A 19,211-nucleotide genomic window follows, 5' to 3' on the forward strand; every position below is an offset into this window, starting at 1 on the left:
CCAAACCACCACTCTTAACTGCTACACCACGCTGGTTCCAGGTTCAATCACCTGCCCTGAACCATGAGGAAAGGTGGGAGATAAATGTGTTAATTAATAAATACATCCTTCCCTCATTTTGATTGTCCTTATCTGTATCCTTTTCCAGCTGTATGCCGGGCATTTGGAGATAGGGTGACAAGAACAACATGTCCTTCCTCCATGGTCTCCTTGGCTCCTAACCACCTAACCCCTCTCTTCTTATCATTTTTTTAAAAAAATACACACTCTTCCCCATTGCTTCTCAGAAACCACTTACCCTGCCACTGGCAAAAGATGTGGCGATGAGAGCTATGCAAATGCCCAAGACAATAACCAGCAAGAGGAGGATCAACGGGTACTGTTGACTCAAGCTGTAGTAGGTTTGGTAGAAGAGGTCTTCTCGTGGGGTCTCACTGGATGCCTGGGAGCGACGCCGGCAGGGCATGGCTTTCCCCGATCCCACGTTGGGATTTCCACCTTGGGGGAGATGTTCCTCCTCGCCCCCAGGAGAGAAGCTCAGTGAATCAACCCCTGTGGCTGTAGCTATGGTGAATGTTCCTTTGCGAAAACAGCAACCAAGCATGGCGGTGAAGTTCCATGGTTGATATTTATGTTTCTGTTACTCTAGACCAGAAGACAATCCAACGTATGGGTCGACGGCCTAATGAAGAGTCTCAGTTAGGAGCAACATTGTGATGAAAAGTCACCAAAGTCACTGGAAATTGGCACCAGCGTAGAACGAACATTCGTCGTGAAGAACCTGGATAAGGAAATGAGAAAAGGGGATTGTTCTGTTTTAATACCCAGGTTTCTGAAAACGGCAGGGATTTAATGTGCTTCTTTCCTTGGGAACAATGTAACTGGCTCTTTATTGAAAATGTTCCGGTTGGTATATTTTCAAGGACTGAACATTCAAATGGAAGGAGAGTGGACAGTAATAAAAATTAATAGGCTCCAGAAAGAAAGAAAAACATTTTCCAAATTAAGATCTCTGATGAGTCTGATTTAAGAACCCCACTACACCAGCGCAAGCTGCAAGACTGCCTTGAGAGTTGAGACAGAGAGGCAGCCAAAAGCAGACAGAAGGAATGGAATAAGTGATCTCCAGGAAAAGAAACCAGTGATAAGAAAGTAAAAGGAAATGGGTGTGAAGTGGCTAACTAGGATCATTCTTTCAACCCGGGATTTTCATTGTATTGGCCTCTCACCCATCCTGAAAGGATCTCTTGAAGGGTATTGCATTTTATCCTCACAAATGTCCTGTGAAATACAGCAAACTTCATGACAAAGAAAGATTCAAACTCAGCTCCTGGTCTGGCTTCAACATGCCACCACACTGGCTCTCATGGATCATGGAAGCCGAGAAAGGTGTTCAAGGTTATATAATCATAGCAAGCTAAACTGGATGGGTGGATTTCAGGGATGGTACCACGGCATATTCACACACATTCCACTTGTTCGAAAAACAAAAACAAACAAAACAGGGATAACCAACCAGCTATTGTATCACTAGAGACCATTGGCCGTCACGATATATTTTCGACAACAGACGAGTGACAGCTGTCAACACACAACTTAAACATTTCTGTTTTGCCCTAACTCATCCACTCCGGAAATCAAACCGCTCTACGGCAAACCATCAGTTCACAACAAATTAAGGTCTCTCCATCCCTCAAAACCTTCTCTGTGCCATGATGGTGTGAATCTGTACCCATTACATAAGAGAAGCGTCTATCCTTCTGAACACTCTCACTCCCGTTCTGAAAAAAGCCCTGGTTTGTCTTCGCAAATAAAGGCTGTTTCCCTCCCTTCAGCCCTATCTGCCCAGCATCGAAGGTAGATTTCATTGCCCCTACTTTCTGGCTCTCTCGTTGATCATTTCAAAAAGGCAAAGACCAAAGCCCTCTCCCACAAACCAGCCCCTTTCCCCCTGCCCCACCAATAATTCCTATTTCCGAAAGGCCCTCAAGTGACCTCTCTGCTCCTCACCTGCCAGCTCCATTATCCAAACTGCCTGCCTGGATTCCCCTGCTGCTTCTGACGCTGCCGCTCTACAATCGAAGGAAGCCTCTCTCTGCTCAGCCCTGCCCAGCTCAGTCACTGAACTTCAGCTCTAAAGCAATTCCCTGGTTAACACTTTCAATTCCATGTGTGTGTGTGTGTGGGGGGGGAGATTAAGGTATAGAATCATAGAATTATAGCGTTGGAAGGGACCACCAGGGCCATCTAGTCCAACCCCCTGCACGATGCAAGAAATTCACAACTACCTTCCTCCCCACACCCCCAGTGACCCCTACTCCATGGCCAGAAGAAGGCCAAGATGCCCTCCCTCTCATCATCTGCCTAAGGTCATAGAATCAGCATCACTGACAGATGGCCATCTAGCCTCTGCTTAAAAACCTCCAGAGAAGGAGAGCTCCTCACCATCTCAAGGAACCCTGTTCCACTGAGGAACCAATCTGTTAGAAAGTTCTTCCTAATGTTTAGACGGAAACTCTCTTGATTTAATTTCAACCCGTTGGTTCTGGTCCGACCTTCTGGGGCAACAGAAAACAACTCGGCACCCTCCTCTCTATGACAGCCCTTCAAGTACTTGAAGATTGTTATCATATCACTTCTCAGTCTTCTCCTCTTCAGGCTAAACATACCCAGCTCCTTCAACCTTTCCTCATAGGACTTGGTCTCCAGACCCCTCACCATCTTTGTTGCCCTCCTCTGGAGAGGTAGAGGCAGGAGTCCTCTTCAACAATGAATGCAGGGTTGCCAGCCTCCAGGGGGCACAATTATGATCTCCTGCTATTCCAGTTGATCTCCAGATGACCAAGGGCAGTTCCCCTGGAGAAAATGGCTGCTTTGGAGGGTGGACTCTATGGCATTATACCTTGCTGAGATCCCTCCCCAAATCCCACCCTCTCCAGGCTCCACCCCTCAAATCTCCAGATCTGGCAACCCTGCTTTGAACAAAGGCAGTCCTAAAAACAGCTGGGGCAAATGGTAGGGTTGCCAACCTCCAGATGGGGCTTGGAGATCTCATGTAATCTCATGTGATCTCCAGATGAGAGAGATCAGTTCCCCTGGAGAAAATGGCTGGCTTGGAAGGTGGACTCTATGGTATTATGGCCACTCCCCTCTCATCTGGAGAACCAGATTTGATTCCCCTCTCCTTCACATGAGCGGCGGAGGCTAATCTGGTGAACTGGATTGGTTTCCCCGCACCTCCACATGCAGCCAGCTGGGTGACCTTGGGCTAGTCACAGCTCTCTCAGCCCCACCTACCTCACAGGGTGTCTGTTGTGAAGAGGGGAAGGGAGGGTGATTGTAAGCCGGTTTGATTCTTCCTTAAGTGGTAGAGAAAGTGGGCATATAAAAAACAACTCTTCTTCCCTTCCCACAACATCCTGTCCTCCCCAGGCTCCACTTCCAAATCTCCTGTAAAGATGGGAGGTGGCTACCCTAGCAAAGAGATTACAATATATGTACGAAGGGAAATCGAGCACCCAATTTATGTCTATTAATCCAACAAATGCTAAATCACAAATTTAGGTGCCGGATACCCAGTATGTGTTCATTGGCCCAGAATCCTTGGCCCCTTGATCATTTGACAGCTCCAGGTATTATCTGAGACAAAATTTCAAAGCTGTTCGATTCATCCAGCCGCCTGGTTTTTGCCATTCGAGAAAATCCAAACGGGGCCGACTGAGCGGATTTTCAGCTCCCAGATTCTCATTAATCTGTCATCTGCTCAATCCCACCACACAGCCAGTGGAAAGAAAGAGAAAGCGACTGAGATGGGGGCGGATAGGATCATAAGCCTTTGAATGAATCAGCCGGCTAATGAGACAAGAGCGAACACCGCGGCTTCCCGGCAAATTTTGAGCCGCTAATGAGACGGACAGCTGATGCTTGCTTCATGCTTTTCCATGTACCACACAACAGGGATTTGGTCTGTTTAGACAGTCATCAGTTCCCCACCACACGCTTTTATTTCCCGCCCCCATTCACACAGCACACAGGACCTAAATTCTCAGACGAACTCCCCCCTCCCCATCCGCAGTAGGGTCGCCAGCCTCCGGGTAGTAGCTGGAGATCTCCCGCTATTACAACTGATCTCTAGCCGATATCAGTTCACCAGGAGAAAACGGCCGCTCTGGTAATAGGGTTGCCAGGTCCCTCTTTCCCACCGGCAGAAGGTTCTGAGGGTGAATCCTGAGGAGGGCAGGGTTTGGGGAGGGGAGGGACTTCAATGCCATAGAGTCCAATTGCCAAAAGTGGTCATTTACTCCAGGGAAACTAATCACTATCGGCTGGGGATCAGTTGTAACAGCAAGAGATCTCCAGCTACTACCTGGAGGTAGGCAACCCTATCTGGCATTGGACTCTATGTAGGGTTGCCAGGTCCCTCTTCGACACCGGCGGGAAGTTTTTTGGCCGCAGCCTGAGGAGGGCGGGGTTTGGGGAGGGGAGAGGCTTCAATGCCATAGAGTCCAATTGCCAAAGCGGCCATTTTCTCCAGGTGAACTGATCTCTATCGGCTGGAGAGCAGTTGTAATAGCAGATCTCCAGCTAGTACCTGGAGTTTGGCAACCCTAACTCTATGGCATTGAAGTCCCTCCCCTCCCCAAACGCTGCCCTCCTCAGGCTCTACTCCAAAAATCTCCAGGAATTTCCCAACCTGGAGCTGGCAACCCTACCCCTCAGGTCAAGCCTACCTCAAAATAGAATAATCCCCTCTTTTTTCTGGCCAAGCCAAGTGACCAGAAAATGTTCACTGGTTTGTTTGGGCTTTGATTGTGAGGACAGTGGCCAGAAAGGAACAGGGCCAAGCCAGGGGTCCCCTCGCCCCACCTGGGGGACGAGATGAGGGATGTGAGAATGTTCTCTGCTTGTTTTAGTTTTATAGTTTTCCAACAGTTATCAGTCTTCCCCAGTTTTTCCAATTCATTTATACTGTACAGGTCTTATACACAACTTATCTGATGTTTATATATACAACGAACATCATTTATGCATATAACAGACCCCCATATTATCTAACATATAATCATCATTGAATTTTGATGTTGATTTACTGATAACATACACAAAGTTGGAAAATATTAATATTTTTGAAGTGGGGGGATTGGTTTTTAAAGGATGTATGTTTTCTTTTAGTATGCGAACCTCAAAGTAGGGATACATTAAGATCCTACCAAAAGAACAAAAATAAAGGGGACAAGGATCTTGAACGTTTGGCCAATAAAGGGGATCTCTAGTGGGCAGAGTTGGACTCTTTTGAAACCAAAATTGGACTGAAAATAAGGCTTGGGTCACACCAGCAAAATCAAAATGGGGATTTGGGGCGGGGGGGGGGGACGACAGCAGGGATGGAAAATTTGAAATTGTTTCCAGAGCGGATTCCCTCAGTTTCACTCCGCGGCTCGCCCATAGTTCTGTTATGACTTGGCTTCCTCCCTAGCCGTCTCACGGCATGGAAAAAGTATTTCAGAATGTGGATAACGTACTTTGTTCATCTAGCTTCACATTTGGCTCTCTGCCACACTTGCTCCATCTGAATTATGTTTTATTAGAATATTATTATTATTCATTTTGCCTTTCTGTGGGAGCATATCAGCACTCCCGCATGGAGGAAAAACAAATCAGTCAATTAAAAGACCACATTTTTTTCTGGAAGAAACAAGTTTTATCCTGGTAAATCTCTTTCCTTTCTGCATCGGTACGCATGAGAATTAAAAGGTATTGCCAGGTCCCTCTTTGCCACCGGCAGTAGGTTTTTGGGGTGGAGCCTGAGGAGGCTGGAGTTTGGGGAGAGGAGGGACTTCAATGCCATAAAGTCCAATTGCCAATGCGGCCATCTTCTCCAGAGAAACTGATCTCTGTCGAGTGGAGATCACTTGTAATAGCAGGAGATCTCCTGCCACCACCTGGAGGTTCTAGTCTCCCCACTTTACACTTTTAGAGAAATTCTCTCACACCGACATGTGAACTAGCTACTAAGCAGACCATGTGTAAGAAGCATATTTATTCACGTATTAATATGATATTTTGCATGATGTAAAAATGTTTTTCTATGATATTATTAAGATTGTATGTATTAGACGATCATATATATTATGTTCCCCATATGTGCAGCGTATCCTGAGGAAGATTCATAAATCGAAACAGGAAGATTACCGGATCCCTGTATTGCAATCTTGATACAGGTTAAGGGAACTTTTATGCAGAAATTTATGTCCAAGAACGTATGCTATACAGCATGCCGCCTGATTGCCTTGGTGGCTTCTTTGTTCTATGACTGTGTTCTGGTCTAGAATATGACTTCTTTGCTTGGACTTTTGAATCATATTATATATTCTTGTGTACCATTGTACCTTGTTTTGTATTACACTTTGACTATTTGGATTTCTTCAACATTGTCTAGTCTTTTGCATATATTTGGTAATTTGCCTTTCTGTTGTTATTTGCTGACTACCACCAGGAGATTGGCAACCCTATATATCTCTCTCTATATGTATATATAGTCAAAAATAAAACTTTTTTAAAAAAGTGATACTTCCCCAAAATAAATACATTTTCTGGTATATTTCTTTTTTTTAGTTTGCTTTTCTTAACCAGCGCATGAGCGCCTGGTAAAAATGCATTCAACATTTAAAATGAATACAAAACTTACTTCTGCAGCTGAAGTAAACAAAAAACCTCTTCCTTTCAATTACTTTGTATTTCCCTTTCTGCATGACCCCAGGGCATAGCTTAATGTAATGATTTCCTGCCTTCCTGTTTGAGTCCATTCATTGTAACTTGAAATGCAAATTCTGGAATTGTAAGCCCCTAAAAAAGGTCAGATTCTGATCTTATCTGTGTCTAGGGCTGCCAACCTCCAGGTACTGGCTGGAGATCTCCTGCTATTACAAATTGATCTCCAGCCAATAGAGATCAGTTCACCTGGAGGAAATGGCCGCTTTGGCAATTGGACTCTATGGCATTGAAGTCCCTCCCCTCCCCTCCCCTCGTCAAACTCCACCCTCCTCAGGCTCTGCCCCCAAATCCTCCCATCGGTGGCAAAGAGGGATCTGGCAACCCTACCAATGCCAGTCAAAAATGACAAAACGGTCCTTGAGAGACCAAGGCACTGACTCATTAATAAGGCAGCATCATGTGTTAGCATACTAAGGAAAATACTATAAAATATAGTATTTCTCCTGTAAATAGGGGCAGTTCACACCGTAAGGAAGCAATGGCATTAAAATTTCTCGCTAGCTACCGCCCCAGTGAAATCACAAACCCAGAGGATCAGCGACGGCCAATAGTCCTCTCCTCTTTTCTTTGAAAAGCTGTGTGACCGAGAAAGGAAGGGGGAAGTGGTGATGATATTTCCTGTCCCTCCTTTTCCTGGCTGAATCACAATGCATGCAGAAAAGGACATCTTGCCCTGGGCATTCGGTGACCAGTCCTTGCCCAGTTGGTCATGTCTAAAGCGAGAATTGCTTACTCCACAGCCTGCCAGGAAGGGTTGAGTCCTTGGGCCAGAGACCCCTTTGCCTGATCCCAGCAATATACGACGATGGTAGCTATACTCAACAGTGAGGGGAAAGATGCTCTGCACATGATCAGGGACTCTTGGCATCACAAAATCCAGGGCATGAGAGGGTGCCATGGAGATAGGGTTGCCAGCCTCCAGGTAATAAGTGGTAATCTCCTGCTATTACAACTGATCTCCAGCCAATAGAGATCAGTTCCCCTGGTGAAAATGGCCACTTTGGCAATTGGACTCTATGGCATTGAAGTCCCTCCCCTCCCCAAACCCCACCCTCCTCAGGCTCCACCCCAAAAACCTCCCACCAGTTGCCAAGAGGGACCTGGCAACCCTACATGGAGAGGAGGTGGAGTTACGTTAGGGTTGCCAACCTCCAGGTACTAGTTGCAAATCTCCTGCTATTATATCTGATCTCCAACTGGTAAAGATCAGTTCACCTGGAGAAAATGGCCACTTTGGCAATTGGACTCTATGGCATTGAAGTCCCTCCCCTCCCCAAACTCCACCCTCCCCAGGCTCCACCCCAAAAATCCCCAGGTATTTCCCTACCTGGACCTGGCAACCCTACCTTCCATCCCAGCCTGCTGTCTCTTCTTCATCTCATGCTCAGTCCTTGGTCTTTACCCAGGAACATCTCTTTAAGGGGAATCTGGCCTTCCATATATTTTATATAAGACAACGCTCGTCATAATCGATAAAATAAATAAATTCACCGTTGCCCAAATGCTATTAGGAACTTGGCTGAGAACCAGGAGGCTCATTACAACATTGGCTCCAAACCTTAGAGAAGTGCTTCAGGCTGATAAAGATTCTCATTCTTGGCTGGAGACCTTCAGAGAAACTGGCCCAGTCGGTGGTGACAGCAGAAAGATAACCACAGCATATATAATTTAAAGGTTTATGGGAAATTTACTACCTCGGGGATTCTGTAATGGAAGAAGAACTTGCTTGAAGAGCCATTTCCTTGATCGCCCTGGAGGGGTAAACTGACCCTCTGAATAGACACACACACACCCGGAGTCATTTGTACCTGTTAGAAATAACCACTGATAAGTGCTGGACCCAGACTAGAACAGTAGACCAGGCAAACTGGGTAAACTGGAACCTTCCCTCCCCACAGGGTTAATCGTTCCTACCCGAGGAGATAATCGTGAGAGCTAAATCAGGAATACCCAGTATTACAACAGATCTCCAGATTACAGTCATCAGTTCCGCACATTTTGCAGCTTTTTCTGGATTCGTGTTTTGCCAGCATCCAGAAAACCCAGGGAAAACACACGGGGAGAGTGAGGTGACCTCTTACGATCGGAAAATGCAAGCACAATCAAAGCCAAGCCCCAAAGGAGTCGGTGAGGTGACAGCGAGAAATAGGGTTGCCAGCCTCCAGGTATTAGCTGGAGATCTCCTGCTATTACAACTGATCTCCAGCCAATAGAGATCAGTTCACCTGGAGAAAATGGCCACTTTGGCCATTGGACTCTATGACATTGAAGTCCCTCCCCACCCCGCCCTTTTCAGGCTCTGCCCCAACACCTCCCACCGGTTGCGAAGAGGGACCTGGCAACCCTAGCGAGGAAACAACCGTTCATAAACGGCCTTGGATATGGCAGGATAACTCGGGAAATAATTCAGACGATCACAGCAGAGGTAAGAAACCCGGTCTCCCCTTTTCTGCTTCGGAGCACCTTCATGTGGCTGGCTGCCCCAGATCCTCTGCGGAGAGCAAAGCCATTGGCGGAGACAGATAAGGGAATCCCTGCCAAATCTGCTACCTCCCTCTGGGTTCACGGCCTCTCTTGCCAGCCACAGACGTTTTTATGCGAAGCTGGTAAACCTCACCCTAATGGGACCGCTTCCCTGCTTTAATAGATCCTCTTCCCAGCTCTGTTGCAAGCGGAACTGACGCATCCTCGACGGTCTGTTGCCCAAGGGTACAGGTCCCTGGGCTTTTGCACTGGAACCAGCCTTCCCAGTCTCGGCCCTGAAGCCAATCATAAAGCCATGAGGACATCTGAACATATATAGAGGGCCTTCTCCAATGAGGAAGGGCTTGCAAGTCGAAAGATCCAACCTTTTATCTCTTGCAAGTAGCATTGTTGACCCCCCCCCCCCCCGGGTATCTCCTGGAATTACAGCTGATCTCCAGACTACAGGGACCAGTCCCCTTGGAGAAAAATGGATGCTTTAGAGGATAGACCCTATGGCATTACACTAAGCTTGCCAACCTCCAGGTTGCAGCTGGAGATCTCCCGTTATCTGATCCCTCTTCGCCACCGGAGGGAGGTTTCTGGGGCGGAGCCTGAGGAGAAGAAACACCTCTGCGGGTCTTATAACCTTGTTCTGCTGAAGCCCGGAATCAAACCAGGAACCTTTAGATCAGGGGTGTCGAACTCAATTGTTACGAGGGACACATATGTCATAAATGTCACTTGCCCAGGCCATGCCTTGCCAGCCCAGATTGAGACTGGGGGGGAGGCTGCCTCGACCGACTTACGGGTAGGGTTGCCAACTGCCAGGTACAACCTGGAGATCTCCTGCTATTGCAACTGATCTCCAGCTGATAAAGATCAGTTCACCTGGAGAAAATGACCATTTTGGCAATTAGCCTCTATGGCATTGAAGTCCCTCCCCTCCCCAAACCCCGCCCTCTGCAGGCTCCGCCCCAAAAATCTTGCGCCAATGGCAAAGAGGAACCTGGCAACCCTACTTGCGGGCTGAATAAGAGCTCTCAAGGGGGAAAGTCTGGCCCTCGGGCCTTATGTTTGTGACACCCCTGCTTTAGATATTCAGTCGAACACTCTCCCAACTGAGCTATTTTGGCTGCCCACCAAACTCCATCTCCTTACCTCTCCTATTCTGCCGGGAACAAGGCGCTCCCGGTGGTTTCCATCACGCGTCCTCCATTCGGCACTCCTCTGCTTCTTCTACTGTGAAGGTGCCTCCCTCCAGCCTAGCCCACCAACTATTGTCCTTGACTCATCCTCCGTAGACAACACAACTGCGTCTGCTTGCGAGGGAGGAGGAGATGGAAGCGGGGCAGTTTGATTTCCCCCGGCATGTCCTTCCTTCCCCTCTGGTTGCAGGAGCCGGCTTAAGTTTGAAAACGGCCTCCGACTTGACAGCTGCAGGACCTGTTTGGTGACTTCTGCCTGTGATGGGCAAGGGCCAGAATTTTCTGACACAAAAGAACACACACACCCCATACACACTAACACATAGCCACGAGAGCCGGTGATTCTAGGTGAAAAGCCACATATTTGAACACATTTCTGTACCCTTCTTGGCAAGGCGGTAGCAGTAGCCGTGGGAATAGCTGCTGCGCAACACTTTGGAAATCACAGCAAACGGCTGCGAGCAATCGTTCACTGCCCCCTCAGTTCAAGTCGTTGCGTTACTCCGTACACAAATGCACACCCGGAGATGAGCAGGACTATTTAGGTGGAGAAACATCGTATGTTTATTTATTCGGATATTTTTATCCCGCTTTCCCACTGCAAAGCAAGCTTACAAAAACAAACAGCTACAAAAATAAAAAAAATGGACAGTTGGATTAGAGTCCAGTGGCACCTAGGGTTGCCAGGTCCCTCTTCGCCATCACCGGGAGGTTTTTAGGGCAAAGCTTGAGGAGGGCGGGGTTTGGGGAGGGACTTCTATGCCATAGAGCCCAATTGCCAAAGCGGCCATTTTCTCCAGGTGAACTGAGCTCTATCGGCTGGAGATCAGTCATAATAGCAGGAGGTCTCCAGCTAGTACCTGGAGGTTGGCAATTCTAGCAGCACCTGAGAGACCCAAAAAAATTTCAGGGTATCAGCTCTAATCTGCAGAACAGGGTTCGATTCCCCACTCGTCTGCATGAAGCCTGCTGGGTGACCTTGGGCCAGTCTTCGGTCTCTCAGAACTTTCTCAGCCCACACAGAGTAGGCGATGGCAAACCACCTCTGAATGTCTCTAGCCTCAAAAACCCTATGGGGTTGCCATAAATCAACTGTGACTTGACGGCACTTAACCACCAAAGGTTGCAAAAGTACAGTGTGTATTGTAATCAGCTTGATTGGAGCAGAGGGGAAATGCTTGGGTTCAGAAAATTAGAAGAAGAAGAGTTGGTTTCTATATGCCGGCTTTCTCTACCTTTTTAAGGAGAATCAAACCGGCTTACAATCCCCTTCTCTTCCCCTCCCCACAACAGACAGCTTGTGAGGTAGGTGAGGCTGAGAGAGCTCTAAGAGAGCTGTGACTAGCCCAAGGTCACCCAACAGGCTTCATGGGGAGGAGTGGGGAAACCAACTTGGTTCACCAGATTAGAGTCTGCTGCTCATGTGGAAGAGTGGGGAATCAAACCCGGATCTCCAGATTAGAATCCGCCGCTCCAGACCACCACACCACACTGGCAATTTAGCATCTGTAGTGAGATTAACAATAATCGGAACAAATCACAATGACGGAAAAACGTCGAAGCAGCAGCCAGGAAGTAGAGCTAGGGTTGCCAGGTCCCTCTTCACTTCCGGCAGGAGATTTTTTGGGGCAGAGCCCGAGGAGGGCAGGGTTTGGGGAGGGAAGGGACTTCGATGCCATATAGAGTCATAGCGCCAAAGCAGCCATTACCTGCAGGTGGACTGATCTCTATCGGCTGGAGATCAGTTGTAATAGCTGGAGATCACCAGCTACTACCTGGAGGTTGGCAACCTCAGGTAGGGCTGAGCCGCTGGAGAAACTCAGCCCCGGCGAAAGAGTCTCCCCTGGCAAGCCGCAGCAGTGTCTGAAAATCCTTAGTGTAAAAGTAGAACACGATTTTGCAGGATGTAAACAAGGCATAGTCTGGGGGGGAGGCAAGCTCGCGTCCCTCTTCCGACGGGCCTGTCTATTTCCTCCTACGCTCCCCACGCTTTCTTCCCCCATCCATCAGCCGTCCTTCCTGCGTCTCTAATTAGGTTCCTCACTGCCCACGCACAGACTCCAGCGTGTTCCCCTCGCCTGCCCTTCCCCGGCCTAATGAGCTCCGCTAATAAACCACTAGCCATTGGCTGGCATCCATCACCAACCACTGTGGGACTGGGAGAGGCGGGAGTTAACCCCTTTGCCAGGCATGCCCCAGGAGCCACGGCTGGCGATAGGGTCGGAGGTAGGGTTGCCAGCCTCCAGGTATATCAAAGAAAGCAGCCCTGATGGTTTAAGCACATGCAAGTAACAATCCTATATTGTGTGTATTCTATTTCAGCAACCTTTTCTACAATTATATATACAAATCCAAGAATCTCACTGTTGTGAACTGCACAGACAACAGTGAGATTCTTGTATTTGTATATATAATTGTAGAAAAGATTGTTGAAATAGAAATGCACACAATATAGGATTGTTGCTTGCATTTCTATTTCAGCAACCTTTTCTACAATTATATATACAAATCCAAGAATCTCACTGTTGTGAACTGCACAGACAACGGTGAGATTCTTGTATTTGTATATATAATTGTAGAAAAGATTGTTGAAATAGAAATACACACAATATAGGATTGTTGCTTGCATTTCTATTTCAGCAACCTTTTCTACAATTATATAGACAAATCCAAGAATCTCACTGTTGTGAACTGCACAGACCACAGTGAGATTCTTGTATTTGTATATATAATTGTAGAAAAGATTGTTGAAATAGAAATACACACAATATAGGATTGTTGCTTGCATTTCTATTTCAGCAACCTTTTCTACAATTATATAGACAAATCCAAGAATCTCACTGTTGTGAACTGCACAGACCACAGTGAGATTCTTGTATTTGTATATATAATTGTAGAAAAGATTGTTGAAATAGAAATACACACAATATAGGATTGTTGCTTGCATTTCTATTTCAGCAAACTTTTCTACAACTATATATACAAATCCAAGAATCTCACTGTTGTGAACTGCACAGACAACAGTGAGATTCTTGTATTTGTATATATAATTGTAGAAAAGATTGTTGAAATAGAAATACACACAATATAGGATTGTTGTTTGCATGTGTTTAAGCCACCAGGGCTGCTAGCTTTGTAGTACTCCAATTTTCAGTCAGCACGAGAAATACTTTGATTCCTAGCCTCCAGGTACTAGCTGGAGATCTCCTGCTGTTACAACTGATCTCCAGCCAATAGAGATCAATTCCCCTGGAGAAAATGGCTGCTTGGGAGGGCAGACTCTGTGACATTATAGACATTATACCCAGCTGAGGTTTCCGCCCTCCCCAGCCTCCACCTCCGAATCTCCAAGAGTTTCCCAGCCTGGACTTGTCAACCCTACCCACACCCGTTGAATTCCTGCCTGTTATGTAGCTAGGGTTGCCAACCTCAGGTGGTGGCTGGAGATCTCCCGCTATTACAACTGATCTCCAGGTGACAGAGATCAGTTCCCCTGGAGAAAATTGCCGCTTTGGAAGGTGATGGCATTATACCCTTTTGACAATGAGGAAATTTAAATTGTTCAAGACTTTCTATTCCTTGGCTCCACCATCAACCAAAGGGGAGGCTGCAGCCAAGAAATCAGAAGGAGATTGAGACTGGGAAGGGCAGCCATGAAGGAGCTAGAAAAGATTCTGAGGTGTAAGGATGTGTCACTGGTCACCAAGACTAGATTAATTCATGCCATCGTATTCCCTATTACTATGTATGGGTGTGAAAGCTGGACAGTGAAGAAAGCAGTTAGGAAGAAAATAGATTCCTTTGAAATGTGGTGTTGGAGGAGAGTGTTATGGATTCCGTGGACTGCCAAAAAAACAAATCAGTGGGTTCTAGATCAAATCAAGCCTGAACTGACCCTAGAAGCTAAAATGACTAAACTGAGGCTGTCGTATTTTGGTCACGTCATGAGATGACAGGAGTCACTGGAAAAGACAGTCATGCTAGGAAAAGTTGAGGGCAGCAGGAAAAGAGGAAGACCCAACAAGAGATGGATGGACTCAATAAAGGAAGCCACACGGCCTTCAATTTGCAAGATCTGAGCAAGGCTGTCAAAGATAGGACATTTTGGAGGACTTTCATTCATAGGGTCGCCATGAGTCGGAAGCGACTTGACAGCACAACACACACACACAAACCCTTTTGAAGACCCCCCTTCCTCAAACACCGGCCTCCTTCAGCTCCACCCCTAAATCTCCAGGTGTTTCCCACCCTGGAGCTGGTAACCCTATGTGTAGCTCAAATAGAGTTGCCAGGTCCCTCTTTTCCACTGGTGGGAGATTTTTGGGGCGGAGCCTGAAGAGGGCGAGGTTTGGGGAGGGGAGGGACTTCAATGCCATAGAGTCCAATGGCCAAAGCGGCCCTTTTCTCCTGGGGGACTGATCTCTATCAGCTGGAGATCAGTTGTAATAGCAAGAGATCTCCAGCTAGTGCCTGGAGGTTGGCAACCCTAAGCTCAAACAGGGCTGTCTAGCGGTTTCAAATTGAAACCCAAATGGATCGGGCGGGAGTGGGAATTCCACAGCCCAGATTTGCCTCCACGGTGAGCGTGAGCCGCCTCTGCCTCACAGGAAAAGCCCACCGGGTCGATCAGGACTCTCCCTTTTGCCTGGCATGGGCATGCAGGGGCCCCAGACGGAAGGCTCCACATTTCCTTCCTGCGACCCAGCCCAGCGACACCAGCTGCAGGCTGACCCAAGCTTCGGGCCAAAGGAGCAAGACAATGAAGGCTTTCCTGCCAGCAGAAGCCGAAGGGAGGCCAAGAAGAAAGATGAGCCCGGAAAAAGGAGAGACCAAAGCGGGAATCCCAGACACATGCACCCCTCCCCTTACCTAACCCCTCCCTGTTCTTCCCATTTCCACCTTCGCCCTTTTCAAGTCCTTGAAATAAATGACGTCTTCTACCTCCTGGGATCTTGTAATGCTTGCAAGCCCACTCCACCCACAAGAAGGTGGTCTTTTATGCAGGGACGTTTTGCTGCTGTCATCCCCCGCCGACTGCTTCGGGGCCTCCCTTTGATTATGCATGCCTTTTTCGCCCATCAGAGGTCACCTCGCCCTCCCCACGTGTTTGGCACTTTGGCAATTGGACTCTATGGCATTGAAGTCCCGGTGGCGAAGAGTGACCTGGCAACCCTAGGCAGAAAAGGCGTGCATAATCAAAAGGAAGCTCTGAAGCAGACTGCGAGGAAACGTCCCTGCATAAAAGGCTGAAGATCATTTTTATATCCCAATTTTCTCTACCTTTAAGGAGTCTCAAAGCGGCTTACAATCACCTTCCCTTCCTCTCCCCGCAACAGACACCTTGTGAGGCAGAGAGAGAGTTCAGAGAGAACTGTGACTAGCCCAAGGTTACCCAAGCAGGCTTCATGTGTAGGAGTGGGAAAACCAACCCGGTTCACCAGATTAGAGTCTGCCGCTCATGTGGCGGAGTGGGGAATCAAACCTGGTTCTCCAGATCGGAGTCCACCGCTCTTAACCATGGCACCACGCAGGCTCTCCTGCAAAGAGGCGCACATCTTGCTCCCACAAGAAGCGTGCCCTATGTGCATGGCCCTCCCGTAAAAGGACAGGAAGAACCTCACAGCACTTCAGATGTCTCAGTTTATCAAGGGACCAATCCATCAGGCAGAATCCATTTCCTTTCCAATTATCCCGCTGACAGGCCGGGTTAATTAAAAAAAAAAAAGCAGGATTCCTTACATTCCTGGATTTTTTCATACACTCTGTATGAAAGAACTTTCTACATGTTCCTGCACATTTATTTTTAATTGCAGTGTGAACTTGACATTAGTTTCTCAACGCCCCCCCCCCCAGCACTGAACTTGTAACATGCCTTTTCAAACGTTTTCTAAAAAATACTTTTCAAATTGGTCAGCGCCCTGAGACCAAGCCCTATGAGGAAAGGCTGAGGGAGTTGGGAATGTTTACTCTGGAGAAAAGAAGGTTTGAGGGGGGACATGATTGCGCTCTTTAAGTATTTGAAGGGCTAAAAGATCTATGCCAATAAAGGCGTGATTTGATTTGAAGGACTGTCACTTAGAGGAGGGCAGGGAGCTGTTCCTGCTGGCAGCAGAGGAGAGGACTCGCAATAATGGGTTTAAATTGCGGGCGAAAAGGTACCGGCTGGATATTAGGAAACATTTTTTTAAAGTAAGAGTTGTGGAATCAGCTACCTAGGGAGGTGGTGAGCCCCCCCTCACTGGCAGTCTTTAAGCAGAGGCTGGACAAGCACTTGTCAGGGATGCTCTAGGCTGATCCTGCATTGAGCAGGTGGTTGGTCTACACGGCCTGTATGGCCCCTTCCAACTCCATGATTCTATGAAATGGGGGGGGGGGGCAGGAAGCATGTGTTTTTGGTATGATCATCACAGTTAATAATTTTACAATACGCTCTTTGCTCATTTGTGCTCATCTGGAGAGGAGGAGGAGAAGAAGAAGAGCTGGTTTTTATAGCCGACTTTCGCCACCACTTAAGGAAGAATCAAACCGGCTTACAATTACCTTCCCTTCCCTACAACTGGCACCCTGTGAGGCAGGTGGGGCTGAGAGAGCTCTGAAAGAGCTGTGACTAGCCCAAGATCACCCAGCTGGTTCCCTGTGGAGGAGTGGGAAGCCAACCCGGTTCACCAGATTAGCATTCGCCACTCAACGTGGAGGAGTGGGGAAATCAAACCCAATTCTTCAGGTTAGAGTCCACCACTCCAAGCCACTGCTCTTTAACCACTACACCACACTGGCTCTCAAAGCGCAGAGGCACCTGTCGTTTACAACAAAAGAATCTACTTGTGGGTCCAGGCTCTGGACTAGCCACTTTAAGCAGCGAGATGGAGCTCCCATCCCTAAATGGATTATTGTGTGTAGGCAAAGCGCTGTCAAGTTGCAGCTGCCTTACGGTGACCTCAGAGGGTTTTCAAGGCAAGAGACATTCAGAGGTGGCTTCCCGTTGCCGGCCTCCACGTCATGACCTTGGACTTCCTTGGTGGTCTCCCATCCAAATACTAACCAGGGCTGACCCTGCTTAGCTTCTAAGATCTGATAAGATCCGGCTAGCCTGGGCCATCCAGGTCAGGGCACTTTTACAGGCACGTCAGCCTACCAGCCTGCCCTTTCAAGTAGCAAGCTCTGTGGAAGATCGTGATTCTTGCAGTAGCTGTCACAAAGCACTTTGCAAGAGAGAGAGGTCATTTATGCATGGGAGTTTTGCCTGAGGTTCGTTGCTGGCTGGACCCACTTTCCTGTCTGGAATCGATGCACCAGCAGTCTCCAAGCTCAAATCAAGTCCCGCCCCTTTAAATGCTGCTTTGTAATGTGACTTACTTGTAGTGCTTACTGTGAGAAAAACTCCCCCCCCCAACCCAGTTGTCATATAAAAAAGCATTTTAAGAACAACAACATAAAAAGCGGAGCAATCTGAAAGGAAGGAGGGGAGAAATCCAAGCCTGGGTTTTAAAAAGGTTTTCTTCTGCTGAGAAAGAGCTCCGAGGAAGCAGGAAGCGTTTGAATCCCTGCCTCTTTACACACTGCTTTGTAATTGGCTGTGAGAGAAACCAAGCTTGCATGCCCCGCTCTCTGCCTTCTGCATGGGGATTTCACCCAGGCTTTGCTCAGGGAAGATCAAGAGTTGGGTTAACAGAGGAATGGGAGGGCCCAGACATTGCAAGGGCTGGCAGTGAGGTCATCGCTAATGGACGGAAAACTCATGCATAACTCCAAGGAACAATCGAGACAGACCGGGGGTGAATGTGAGTGAAAGTACCCATGCATAAACGACCAACGTGTTCTGTTACCAAATTCTTAGCCCTGGTGGTTTCTGAAAGCCATTACAGAGATGGGTTTTGATTTACCATGCTGTATTTTAATGCTTACTGCTTTGTATTTTATCTTGTATCAGTACTGACTCTGCTCAAGACCATCAGTCGGAGGAGCGTAACAACAAAAGAAGGTGAGGGAGTTGATGCCACTTGAACGAAGCACTAACTTTTCTGCCACAAAACCTGGGCGTGGAGTCCTAATGAGGAACAGCGCTCACGATGACGTACGGATTTGGCTGGCGGGGAAAGCAGGTACAGACCCCGCTTTAACTTTCATTGCACCCTCTCCCACAGACTCCAGTCCACCTGTTCCATGACGCAATGGCACAATGCTATGACCATAGGCAGTTCATGGGAGGGAGGGTATCTTGGCCATCTTCTGGGCATGGAGTAGGGGTCACTGGGTGTGTGTGGGGGAGGTATTTGTGAATTTCCTGCATTGTGCAGGGGGTTGGACTAGATGACCCTGGTTGTACCCTTCCAACTCTATGATTCTCCGAATTATTTCCCAGGAATTTAGCTCATTGTCAAGTATGCTCTGCTCTGAAGTGTCTGTCACTGATTGCTGTCAGATACTGGGCGAGATGAACCAAAGATCTGATTCAATAAGACATCTTGATGGGATTATGTATGGTATGCAAGGAGCTGTGGTTCAGTGGTAAAGCATCCGCTTGGCATGCAGAAGATCCCAGGTTCAATCCCCGGCATCTCCAGTTAATAGGCAGTAGGTGATGGGAAAGACTTCCACCTGAGACCCTGGAGTGCCGCTGCCAGTCTGAGTAGACAAGACTGACTTTGATGGACCAAGGGTCTGATTCAGTACAAAGCAGCTTCATGTGAGTGTTACGGTGACAAAATTCCAGTGGTTCACATCACCTCTTCAAAGCAACCAGTTGTATTTATATCTGGCAAAACC

The 19,211-nt window shown here is 47.7% G+C and overlaps 1 protein-coding gene across 1 annotated transcript in view; it reads right to left on the reverse strand.

Annotated features, from left to right (window-relative positions):
- Nucleotides 1–478, reverse strand: part of ADCY4 (adenylate cyclase 4) — a 31,213-nt gene extending 30,735 nt beyond the window's left edge. The window contains exon 1 of the mRNA XM_056863176.1: nt 299–478. Coding sequence (XP_056719154.1) covers nt 299–466 — 168 coding nt within the window. The 5' untranslated portion in view covers nt 467–478. The remainder of the gene's footprint in view (nt 1–298) is intronic.
- Nucleotides 479–19,211: the final 18,733 nt, after the last annotated feature.

The sequence above is a fragment of the Euleptes europaea genome, chromosome 18 (genome assembly GCF_029931775.1).
Source record: "Euleptes europaea isolate rEulEur1 chromosome 18, rEulEur1.hap1, whole genome shotgun sequence".
Taxonomy (NCBI): Eukaryota; Metazoa; Chordata; class Lepidosauria; order Squamata; family Sphaerodactylidae; genus Euleptes; species Euleptes europaea.